This window comes from Petaurus breviceps, unplaced genomic scaffold, assembly GCF_028583685.1.
Source record: "Petaurus breviceps papuanus isolate PSGF00001 unplaced genomic scaffold, PetGlider_PUasm1.0 38, whole genome shotgun sequence".
Classification (NCBI taxonomy): Eukaryota; Metazoa; Chordata; class Mammalia; order Diprotodontia; family Petauridae; genus Petaurus; species Petaurus breviceps.
The window spans coordinates 102841294-102854217 of record NW_027186304.1 but is presented as its reverse complement, the minus strand read 5'-3'; the positions used below and the strand labels follow the sequence as shown (position 1 = coordinate 102854217).

Here is a 12924-nt window from a genome sequence, read left to right as displayed (position 1 = left end):
CCCCCCCGTGAAACTCACGCCGTGCTCCGAGCTGCATCCAATCAGAGCTGCAGCAGTGAGTGCGTCATCCTGTTCTTCCCCAGTGATTTGCTTATTGAATAAAGGTACATTTTTTTGTTGACATTTACCTGTTTATTAAAATTGCTGTCAATGTTCATTAAAATAAGCCCTCCCCTGAAAATAAGCCCTCTGGTGTTTTTCTGTCCAAAAAATTTAATAAGACAGTGTCTTATTATCGGGGAAACACGGTAGGTGGGTTAGTTTGCATAGAATGTAGAGTGCATGAGTAATCTTCCTAGAAAGATAGGTTGGCCCCTGACTGAGAAAGGCTTTAAACACCAAACAGAGGCCCTTGTATTTCATCCTCTAAACAACAGGGAGCCACTGAAGTTTCATGAGAAGGGAAGTGACACAGTCAAAGCTGTGCATTAGGAAGATCGAGTGGGCAGCAGAGTGGAGGATGAGACAGGGAGCAGAAAGGCTGGACGCAACAGACCAGGTAGGAAGCTCTTTCGATAGTCCAAGTAAGAGCTCCGAGGGCCTGAATTAGAATAGTTGTGGTATGAGTGGAGAGAAGGGCACTGAAGTATAGGACACTCGGCAGCTTAAGTGGCACGTGGGATGGATGAGAGGGATGAGTCAGGGCAGACTTTTGGCTTTCAAACCTGAATGACTTGAAGGATGGTGGTGCCCCAGGGGGAAAGAGGGACATTGGGAGGAAGAGTGATTGGAGGGGAAAGCATCAGCTCTGTTTTGGACTTGTTGCATTTGAGAAACCTATCATGTCCCATGTCTTATTCCCTGACTCCTCCATGTCTCCAGGCAAAATGTCCTCCTCTCCTTTTTTTATTTTTAATTTTTTGGTCTTCATTGATTTGTTTATTTACTTTTAGTTTACAAGATTCATTACCACAATTCCTTGAGTTTCAGATTTTCTCCCCCTCCCTCCCCTCCCCTCCATGGCAGCATACAATTAGGTATAGTACCTGCAAATACTTTCACATTAGACATTAGTCAGGTTACAAAGAAGGATTGTATCATATGGAATGAACAATGGGAAAGAGGAAACAAAACCAATCAAGAAAAAGAAAGAGAGCAGGTAGTTTGCTTCAATCTGAGTTCAAACTCAGTTCTTTCTCTGGATGTAGACATCTCTCTCCATCATGAGACTTTTGGGTTTGACTTATGTCTCTGGATTGCTGAAAAGAGTCCAGTTTATCAAAACTGGTCGTCACACATACGTTGTGTCTGTAATTGTGTACAAATTCCTCCTGGTTCTACTCTTCTCACTCAGCATCAGTTCGTACAAGCCTCTCCAGGTAAATATGAAGTCCATCTGCTCCTCGTTTCTTATTGCACAATAGTATTCCATAACATGCATCTACCACAACTTGTTCAGCCATTCCCCAATTGATGGACACCCCCTTAATTTCCAGTTCTTTGCCACCACAAAAAGAGCTGCTATAAATATTTTTGTACATATGGGTCTTCCTCCCACTTCTATGATGTTTGAAATACAACCCTAGAAGTGGTATTGCTGGGTCAAAGGATATGAAATTATTTATAGCTCTTTGGGTATAATTCCATATTGCTCTCCAGAATTATTGGATCAGTTCACAACTCCACCAAGCAATGCATTAGTGTTCCAATTTGTCCACATCCTCTCCAGAATTTATCATTTTCCTGGTTTGTCATCTTAGCCAATCTGACTGGTGAGATGTGGTACCTCAGAGTTGTTTTGATTTGCATTTCTCTAATCAATAGTGATTTAGAGCATTTTTTCATATGCTTACAGATATCTTTAATTTCTTCCTCTGAAAACTGCCTTGTTCACGTCCTTTGACCATTTATCAGTTGGGGAATGATTTGTATTCTTATAGATTTGACTCAATTCTCTGTATGTTTTAGAAATGAGTCCTTTATCAGAGACATAGGTTGTAAAAATTCTTGCCTAATTTTCCACTTCCCTCCTAATCTTGGTTACATTGGCTTTGTTTGTACAGAACCTTTTCAATTTAATGTAATCAAAATTATCCATTTTGCATTTTATAATGTTCTCTAATTCTTGTTTGGTCATAAAGTCTTCCCCTCTCCAAAAATCTGACAGGTAAACCAGATTGCTTACAGTATCATCCTTTATACCTAGATCATGAACCCATTTAGACTTCATTCTGGTATATGGTGTTAGATAACAGGTAATAGAATAAAGGAAAAGACAGATGCAGAAAAGGGAAGTGGGCAGGCACTGGATATTAAACAGTCTATTTCATGGTTTGACCAAGGGATAACTTTGAGATGAAGATATTTGGATTAATTAATAAGGAGGAATACTAATGGTATGACATTTTTATAAATTTGTGGGAAATAGAGACACAGACAAAGAAGTGTTTAAAGAATCACAGGGTTAAAATGAACCTGAGTTGTCTTGTAGCACAAGATCACATCCAATGGTAATTGGTCCTCTTTGAGAATGACGGACCAAGGACAGCAACAACAGCAAGATCTAGTCTCTGTTGAACTTCTCAATGAATGGACTCGCCTCCTCCTGAGGGAACAACTCTACTTAGGAGGATTTTATTCCTTATTTTAGAATCAGAAATTAAAAGAAAGAGATCAGAGAGCTTACTTACTGATTGCAGAGGAGAGTGGCAGAGAGATAATCTGTTAGTGAAGCTGTAGAGATAGGAACTAGACCTATGATTTCCTTGGTATAAGGTACTCCCGAATAAGGAAATTCCCTCTACCAATCCAGGTCAGCACTTTCTCTGAAATTTAGAGAGTCTCAGAGCTGCCTGGAACACTGAGAAATACACACCACCTGGGCGTATTATTATTGTTATTTTATGTTCTTCATTCTCAAAGAGGACCATGACATTGGGAAGGTGATATCAAGACTTAAAAGTGGTTTGACGTGAGAGAGGCCTGTTCAAAATCACCAGCCTCACTTGAGTCCAGGTTTGCCTGACTACATGGTCAGTTTTCCATCTCTACTTGCCTCAGTTTTCTCATCTGTAAAATGAACTGGAAAAATAAATGTCAAACCATTTCAGCATCTTTACCAAGAAAACCCCAAATGGGGGCACAGAGAGTTGGACACGACTAAATTACTATAATATGCCACGTTGCCTCCCAGCAAAGAGCTTAAATGATGACAATTCAATTTTATTTATTGCTTGAAAGGTTACATCACATTTTCTTCATAGTAACCCTATTTTATAGACTTGGAAGCTTAGACTTAAGATGTTAAGGTCACAGTCACACACCTAGCAACTGTAAGGGCTGGGAAATTTGCAAGACCTTCTGCATCCCTGGGACATTTTTTCCCCACCCAAGCTCTGTGAAAATTGTCACTAAAGAAATATTTCTTTTGGAAAGATCAGTGTCCATTTCACTTGGTGTATTTGTATTCTTTAGAAATTATAGGGTGGCTTTTTTAAAAAGCCATTATGTCAACCTCTTATGCCATGTAGATGGTCTAGATATGTTCACCAGCCAATATAGGGACATACTCCTTGGGCGTGTGGAAGCATTCAGCCACACCTTGAGCCATAGACACACCCAAGGTGTGACTATGTCAGTTGATGAATGAATTGTCTGTCACATTTGTTAGTTTCTGAAGTGTGAGTAGGTGTATTTATATTATATAGGCACTAGATGCCCTCCACAGGTCTGGCCTTGGGGTCCAATGCTGTGGAACTAGGTGAGTAAGGAAACCTTTTTTTTTTTTAAACACTTTCAAGGCTTAGCTCAGTAAATGGCACATGTTGTTGCTGAGTTGGTTCAATCATGTCTGACTCTCTGTGACCCCATTTGGGGCTTTCTGGGCAGAGATACTGGAATGATTTGCCATTTCCTTTTCCAGTGCATTTTATAGATGAAGAAATTGAGGCAAATAGGGTTAAATGGCTTGCTCAGCATCACACAGCTAGGAAGTGTCTAAGGCTGAATTTGAACTCAGGAAGATGAGTCTTCCTTTGCTCCAGGTCCAGCACCTTATCTACTGTGCTACCTAGCTGTAAGGTGGGGGGGGGGAGAGGGGGTGAAGAGTCAATGCAAGAAGGAGTATCCTATATGTTGGCCCTCTGGGTCAAAACCCCCATCTTTCTGCTCTAGTTACAGTAAGAGAGGATGTGTAAGAGAGGAGAAAAAACATAAATATGCCTATATGTATGTAGGTATCTACACATAGATATAGACAGATATGCACATATTATTAGAAGAGAATAAAGTATATGTGTTATATATATATATATATATATGGTACACTATATATGTGTTTGTGCATATGTGTGTATAGATAGATATAGATAAATTTCTTAGTATGTGTTTATGGATCTCTCTTTCTCTCTCCTTTAACTCTTCTTTTCCCTATACCTCTCCTTTTCTCTCTCCTCCCCCCTGTGTGTTCACATGCACACACACATATACATACACATACACACACAGGGAGAAAGGGAGAGCAGGAGGGAAAGAGATTGGGGAGAAAAGAAGGTTTTCCATAAAGACACATACCTGTAAAACCACCATTTGATTTACCCATTGAACCCAACAGAAAAATCTTCCTAGGTGCTACAAATAGATGAATGCCTTGCGACCACATTCCATAATCATCCACATAGGATCATAGACTTAGACCTAGAAAGGGGCCTTTGAGGTCAGGTAGTCCAATCCCCTCATTTTCAGTGAGAAGGCATGTGTGGGAGCAGGTTTGATTCAGAAACAAAAGGAGATGTAGCAAGAAAGGCCAAGATCTGAAAAGAGCGGATGAGAATTAAGGTGAGACCAGATGGGAGCAGCTGGTACCTTTAGTCAGATCTAAGCTAATATATCAGCAACAACAAGAATGGCCACTAACAGGGAGCACTTTATGACTTGAGAAGCATTTTGCATGTATCTCTGCTTATCCTCACAACAGCTCAATGATGTAGATACTATTGTTCTCTCCATTTTGCAGATGAGGAAAATGAAAATGAAAGAGGCTAAGTAACTTGTCCAGGGTCACACAGCTAGTTAAGTGTGTGAGGAAGGATTTGAACTTAGTTCTTCTTGACTCCAAGTCCTGTGTTCAGTTGTACCACTTGCCTAGTAAACTGGGGAAAGACATAATTCCAAGATAAGTGGAAAGAGAATGAAAGCATTGAGTTCAAATTTGAAGGTGAAAGACAGGTGGTGTGACAAGAGAGATTAGAGTTATCTCTAAAGCCAAGAAGCACTAGGTTCCTATCCCACCCATACTGGCTGTATGGCCCTAGGCAAGTCACATAACCCCTCTAGGCAACTCTCTGTAAGACTGTCAGTTGCAGAGAAGGAGTTAGCTAACGTGATTTGCATTGCTGAAGGGAATTTCCTCCCAACGGAATTCCCAAAATCAATGAAATCATAAGTCTAGTGCTTAAACCCTTTGAAAGTGAAAGGTACATTGACAGGAGGGAGTCTTATGTATCAGAAACAATCTCCATGAGATTTCATGATGATGGAGAAATTGTATACATAAGCATGTATTAAGAAATCATTTATTAATAAATGCTTCGTAATTATAATGAAGTATGATTATTATCATAGGTCTGATCAGAGCATTTTCTACATAAGCATTAGATGCCTACTAACTATATAATCCTGTGAAATGGAGGACACGCCTCTCCCAGGGCTTCCTAGTCACGGAGGGTAATGAGTGAGGGCTATCTGGAGTGGCATTGATGAGGGATGGCTATTAGGTTCAGCTGGGACTCTGATCTTATCTTAAGACCAGAACCTGCAATTCAGCCTGGAAAGAATTCAGCTCAGCCTTACTTGGAGCCAGAGTTGTAAAAGTTTATTATATGCTTTACAGTGGGCAAGGATCCTTAGGGGACATGCAAGCTTAAAGAAGACACAGGCATAGTTTTTAAAGAGTTAAGGCTATTCATGAGATGTCAATTAGGCTGACCAGGGGAGAAGAGGGTGGGATTAGGGAGGAGTTAAGGTGAGGCTAAGGTGGAGTTGGTGTTTAAAGGGGCATACACGCTTGATATAACTGTGCAGTTGTAGTACCCATGATTCACTGGGAAAAAGCCCATGGGGGTTGGGGGGACTACCTAGAGGCCTGGTTTTAGGCTTGAAACGTCACTAAGTCAGCCAGCAGTCAAGGGCTGATGGAGAAGTGCCCAGTCTGCCACCTATCAGTGTCGTGCTTGACAGGATTAATGTCCAGGTACCAAGGTTAGGGAAAGATAATTGCTTAGGGAGGTAACCTAGAAAGGGGGTATTGAAGGATTCATGGGGGCAAGGAGAAACTATACAAAGGGGGAGATAATAGTTGCCTAAGCTGGAATGTTTATAGATACTTTGGTGAAGGATTGATAGGTATAGCTTGTTAGTGTTTCAAGGCTGAGATAAACAATTCATGAGTTGTTTCTGAACAAAATTAATGCTTTGAAGCTAGGGACGGGGGAGAAGGGACAGAGTTAATGCCCTGAGACTGGAGATGGGGGGGATGGAGTGTGATTTTACAAACTGGTTTTACAAATTGATGTTACAAAGTTTTACAGACTGATGTTACAAATATAGATCCCAAGCACCCCATCATTCCTGATGTTACAAATTGGTATTACAAACTGAGTTTACAAATAGATTTTGCAAACATAGATCCCAAGCACCCCATCAGCATTGCATCATTATCTGAACTCTTCGTGGACCAGGATCCTTTCAGGAACACCAAGTCATGGGGGCTGATGGGAAGGATGCAGGTTCCAGGAGGCCATCATGTCCAGCGCTCTTGTGCTTACTTCCACATCTGGTGACCAGTGTGTGTTCTCTCAATTCCCTTGATTTACAATCCAATTCAATTCTACTTCAGGTGTGTACATCCTATTGTTTTTGATTGACCATGCCACTCACCTGATCAGAAATGTTGGTGGCCCTTTAGTGCTACTAGGAGAAAATACCAACTCATCTGTTGGGCATTTAAAGCCCTTCCCCATCTGCTCCAGCTTCTTTTTCCAGATTCGTTACACATGACTTCTCCTCAAGCATTGTCACACAGTCACAGTCTCATCAGTCAGGCTTAGTTTCTGTCCCCCATGATTGAAATGCCCCTCCCACCTCACCTTCCTTTCTTGGAACCCTGAGCTCCCTTCAGGGTTCAGCTCAAATGCTACCTCCTATCAGGCCTTTCTTGATTCTTCAGTATACCCTGCTCCCACCCCCATTTGTTTCTTCCAGTTTATTTTGTATATATTTTGTATTTTCTTTGATATATACATGTCAACTCTATGCATGAAAATCCTGACCCTGAATGATGATAAGTCTATAAAGGGTGGTTTTTAGAAATATTTCTTTAATACTTGAATACTTCAGTGAATATGAGACCCATTGCAAGCCACGTGGTACATTGTTAAGAATGCTCAATTCAGTCAGAGGACCTGATTCCAAATCCCAAAGCCACTAGTGACTACCTGGGTGAACTTTTAAGTTTCTCAATGGCAAATATTGTTTTCTCTTTTGTCGTTGTGTCTCTGGCACTTAGCACAGGATCTGGCCTGTAGTAGGTTCATGATAAATATTTGTCAAATACAAAGTAGCATATCACTCACCTTTGCAAACAATGCTGCCTCTTCTGATCCTAATGGAACATATTTGACACATGTCCAACCTTGACAATTTTGCCCAGGAACTGGCGTGGGATGGGAAACGTCCTGGTTTTGGAATCAGTCGACCAATCTTTTATAGGCTAACTATCATTCAGGGACAGAATTTTCATGTATACAGTTGACATGTGTACAACTAAGTAAATACAGAATTTGTACAAAGTAAATAGGAAGTAATTTGGAGGCTATAGATTAGTAACTGGGAGGAATCAGGAAAGGCCTCTTATAGGAGTTAGCATTTGAGCTTAACCCTTCGGGGAACTCAGGTTTTGAGAAAGGAAGGTAAGAAGGGAGGGTATTTCAATCAGGGGATCAGCAAATAAGCCAGTTTGACTGGATTCCAGAGTGCATGAGGGGAGTAATGTGTAACAAACCTGGAAAGAGAAGTTGGAGTCAGACAGGATTCAAATCCTGGTTCTGCTAGTCACTATTTACCACCATTGTGACCTTATTTCATTTCTCTGGAACTTGGCTTTCTAACCTATTAAATCGGGGGTGGGGGGGCGAGGGAAGGTGGAGGGGGGGCTAAACTTAATGAAGGCCCCTCATAGTGCTTATCCTATGACTGCAACAGCAGTGAAGATGGCATCTTGGTCCTGTCTGGTACTGGTAGCATGTGGATATCGCCACCACCAATAAAGAGAAATCACCTCTTAAGTTTTTCTTCTCTCATTTTCTTCCTAGGTTGAAACAATGGAGAACGTGCAATCAGCAAACACAGAATTTGCCCTCAACTTTTTCAAGTATCTGAATCAAACAAATAGTAATCAGAATGTCTTCTTTTGCCCTTGGGGCATCTCCTCTACCCTATCCATGGTCTATATGGGTGCTGGGGGTAGTACGGCAGACCAGATGGCAGAGGTAGGTTTGACTGTCATTGTTTTCTCATACCTGTAAAAATGATCCCTATACAAAGACAAAGCCACCATCACCTTGCAAGAACGTTAGACTAAATGAAATAAAGCTAATCATTATAAAATAGCCATAGAGTAGAATGCTATCATTACTTTCCCTGTTATTACAAATATTCAGCTATATCCAGAGACGTGCTGGGACTAGCTCAAACCTGCTCGTGAGAGACAATTGTTAAATTTTCAGTGTGAGCGTTTATACCTCAGATTTTGGCAAACACTGTAAATTGGGACTTGATGTCCTGTTATTTTTTATTCTATGTACTTAAGAAGGTGAAGGAAAAAAACATTAATAATGCAAATTAAATTTAAAAACTGTTGTAACTTTTTTTTCAAAGAACTAATTGTCAAACATTTACCAGCACATCCCTAGCTATAGCCATGTTCCCTGAAATATGTCAACCAATACAAGAAAAGCCTGATGTTGAATTGTTAGCCCAAGAATGTTCTGTTAAAAATATTTCTTTAATAATTTAAATATTTCAAGTAATGTGAGATCCATTGAGAAGCAGAATGCTAGTGTCAAGAATGCTCTATTTGGAGTCAGAGGACCTGTTTTCAAATCCTACCGTGTTTCCCCGATAATAAGACACTGTCTTACTATTTTTTTTGGAAAGCAAAACACCAGAGGGCTTATTTTCAGGGGAGGGCTTAGGTTGTCCTGCCTCAGCTCTTCTCCGCGACACTGCTCTCAATGGCCCCAGCAAGCAAATCACTGGGGAAGAACAGGATGACGCGCTCACTGCTGCAGCTCTGATTGGATGCAGCTTGGAGCGCGGCGTGCGTTTCACAGGGGGGGGGCGGGGGAGGGTACGGTGCATACAGAGGGTACCGTAATGTAGCGTGTAGCGCAGGGGATCACCTTCACTACAGTAGCAATCTCAATAGGGCTTATTTTTGGGGGAGGGCTTATTTTAGAGGAATCTTACACAGTAAAGGGAGGGCTTATTTTCGGGATAGGTCTTATTATTGGGGAAACACGGTAGCACTGTGACTTGAAACAAGTTATTACACTTCCCTGGTCTTCAGGTGCTTCCTCTCTAAAATGAAGGGGTTGAAGCCCACGGCCTGCAGGGTCTCTGCCAGCTCTCAGTCTATGCTCCTCTGATCTTCTCAGTTCAGGCACTCCATCCAAAGCTCCATGCAATGCTGATGAAAGGCATTTCATCCATGTCTTTTCATCCTGCTACTTGAATCCATTAATAATATAATCCATATAATATATGTATTATATATTATATATATAATATAATAAAATAATATTTTCTATTTTATAATACTTTATTTTGGGTAAATTTCTTTCATTATCTGTTAATGTTATACTGTACTGAAAAGTGCCCAAGATCTTGAATCAGGAGACTGGGTACCAAGTCACTACTTGGGTACCAAGATGAGACCGTAGGCAAGTCACAACCTCCCTGGACCTCAGCTTCCTCATTGTTAAAAGGAGTCGGCAGGGGCAGCTAGGTGGCACAGTGAATAGAGTACTGGCCCTGGAGTCAGGAGGACCTGAGTTCAAATCCAGCCTCAGACACTTAACACTTACTAGCTGTGTGACCTTGGGAAAGTCACTTAACCCCAATTGCCCTGCCTTCCCCCCTCCAAAAAAAAAGCAAAAAAAAAAAGGATTGGTATACAGATGGCTTCTCAAAGATTCTTTTTTAATTCCATTGTTTGACCCTTCTCATCACCTTAGGAAGCAGTGAGGGAATATTGCTTTATATCTACTTTACTGATAAGGAAATGAGGGTGAACTCTAGGCAAAATTCTGACATAATTTTGTTTCAGGCTCATTGTTCCTTTGTCTTGGTGGGTGGACACAGGCTTCCATAGCAAAGTGACCTAGGCACAGAGAACAGGGGCATGATCATCTTAACTGTGACATATTGTAGGATGAGGTTTAGATGTCTTGGTCAAGTTTAGAATCAACACTACTGTTTTCTGGGTTAGTGACCCAAGCATGAACATTAACTCAGTTGTTTTTCAGCCATTTTTCAGTCATGTCTGACTCTTTATTACCCCCCATTTGGGCTACCTAATTAACATATCAATAATTACAAATGCACCATGAAGCTTGCCTCTTTCACTCTTGCAGCTGAAGAAACAGATTTTCCACTTACACCAATATGTTTCCAATTCAGCCCTGCTTCTCTCCTATAATACACAGCGGTCCTGGAAAAAAAAATGCCCCCTGATTTCAGTGACCCATTTAGAACGGACCCTACTTATCTAATTATGTTGAAACTTAATCCTTCCTTGTGTTTGCTATAGATTAAATACAGGGAATTGCACAAAGATCACTTGCACAATGTTCCTATACCACTAACAGTTTGTAATGTTTCTTCCCTTTTGCCCTTTTTTTGTCCTTAAAAAAATAAGAAAATTCAACAGAAAATAATGTAGGCTTAAGTAATATCAGGGTCTTCATTTTCAATGTTAAAATCAGAGTAAAACTTGTACAATTTTAAAATCTTGAAAAAAATTGTTACCTTTTTTTAACCATTCAAGTTTTTTCCTTAAGCTATGTTACACTCAAGTGAGTCTTTTCTGTAGTTTCAGATGTGTAAACTGTTTCGTTTGCTTAAATGTTTTTTGGGGGGTGCATTGGTGCACCCTTCTCTATATTCATAGATGCTATCTTTCTATTTGAGAAAAAAAAGTGAATTTCCTTCTTAGGTCTCTAGGACACATATTGTTCATTATAATTTATCAATGTTTGCATGCTTTTTAGTGTTATCATTTGCATTATTGTATTCATGTGTCTTTTTCTGGTTCTCCAGTCTTCACTCAATCAGAGCAAGTTTTAAGAAGGGCAGAGAGAAGACTGAAGGAAATAATCTAGTTACTAAAATGAAAATAAGCTTCCGTTACGAAGTAAGCCTTTAGCATAGGCTCAACTTGGACAAGGCACAACCTCTCTGTCTTCCAGTTAGTCAGTGATTACAAAAAAGGTTTTGAGATCTTTGGAACAGACTCTATGAGAGAGGCATTTTAAATTTCCAGAGAAGAATTATTTTTACATTTGAAGATTATTGGTCTTATTTATTCTTTACAAAAAAGAGAAAGTGAGTTATTATGAAAGCCCACTGAATATACAACTTTATGGAAATGCTGGAGGAAGAGAAGGGGGCAAGAAAAGTCTGTTCTACTCTTAGGCCAGGGGCCAGTTCAGCTATGGATGACTTAGTATTTTCTGATCATCCAGGTACTTTTCTTTAATCTACTTTCCATGTAGCCCAAGAGAATTCTGATTCCAGTGAGGAAGCATTAGCTCTTCAAAGGGAAAGTTTCTTGCTGAACAAGGAAAATGAATCCAAGGGGAGGGGAGCAGAACCAGCCCCACTACAAAAAGTAGAGGGCCAAAGTCTATAAAGTGTTATTTGAGGGCAAAGGTATGCTAGTAAATGTTTAACAACCATCTCTCCAGGAAAAAGAAAATGTACACACAACACATTTTTAAGTTTAATTTGCATTATTAATATTTTTCCATCATTTCCTTAAGGTTAAATGATCAACAAAACAATAAACCAAGGCCTTTTTTGGTAGTATTTGTTGATTTCTGTGGTGTAAAAGCTCACACTGAAAATTTAACAATTGCCTCACCCCTGTTAAAGTTTGCTCCAGCACATTCTTGTGGGAGACCCATCAAATGTGTCCCCCTGAAGTGAAAGAGCTCCATGCCCCTGTCTTCTAGAGCCTGGAAATTCTCGTTATTGAAGTCACTAATATGTTAAGACAACTAACATAGATCTTCCCCAAAGGCCCTGGTTAAAATATTAATCATTTATTCATTGTGCCAATGAATGAATTTTTCAAATTAGTCATTTGACCTCTGGGTCCTTATCTGGAAGAATATCAAGGCATGTGGGTTTCACTGGACAAATGTGAATGCTGAGGGCTCAAGGGCTTCAGTGGGGCCTGGGTGAGATGGGGGGTGGGGGGATTGGGCAGCTGACCAGAAAGAGCAAACCTCTAGGGACTGGGCAACTGGCTTAGGTTTAGAAGAGGCAGCCCTAAACATAAACTTTGCCTACTTTTCTCAGGATCTCCCAGGAGTACAAAAGGAAAATGTATATTAGATGTCTGTGATCATTTTCCAATTACAATATTAGGTTTAAAAAGAGAGGAGTAAATCTTAAGTTATAGAGGAGGATAATATTAAGCAGTGTTTTTAGAAGGTGCTGTTGGTACATAATACACTATGTGCTTACTTGTCTCTGAATCCTTCTCTCTTCTAATTCTGATCCCAGGTACTTCAATTCAATAAGGCTGGAAGAGATGAGGTTGACATCCCCAGGGCCATACATAACGATACAGACTGTGGGATGATGCAGCAGATCCAGAAGAAACACTACCCTCTGGCCATTCAGGAGGTACCTTATGTTCTA

At 40.3% G+C, this 12924-nt stretch overlaps 1 protein-coding gene across 4 annotated transcripts in view; it reads left to right on the top strand.

Annotated features, from left to right (window-relative positions):
* The window catches only part of SERPINB2 (serpin family B member 2), a 26853-nt gene that overhangs the window by 3455 nt on the left and 10474 nt on the right, over nucleotides 1–12924 (top strand). Inside the window, exons 2-4 of one of the 4 annotated variants that reach the window (XM_069100214.1) lie at nucleotides 6625–6835; nucleotides 8310–8486; nucleotides 12787–12909. In XM_069100214.1, the coding sequence (XP_068956315.1) occupies nucleotides 6701–6835; nucleotides 8310–8486; nucleotides 12787–12909 (435 nt within the window). In that variant the 5' untranslated portion in view covers nucleotides 6625–6700. Of the gene's footprint in view, nucleotides 1–396; nucleotides 500–3675; nucleotides 3701–6624; nucleotides 6836–8309; nucleotides 8487–12786; nucleotides 12910–12924 lie in introns of those variants that run through there. The other 3 variants (XM_069100215.1, XM_069100216.1, XM_069100213.1) reach the window with 3 other exon arrangements.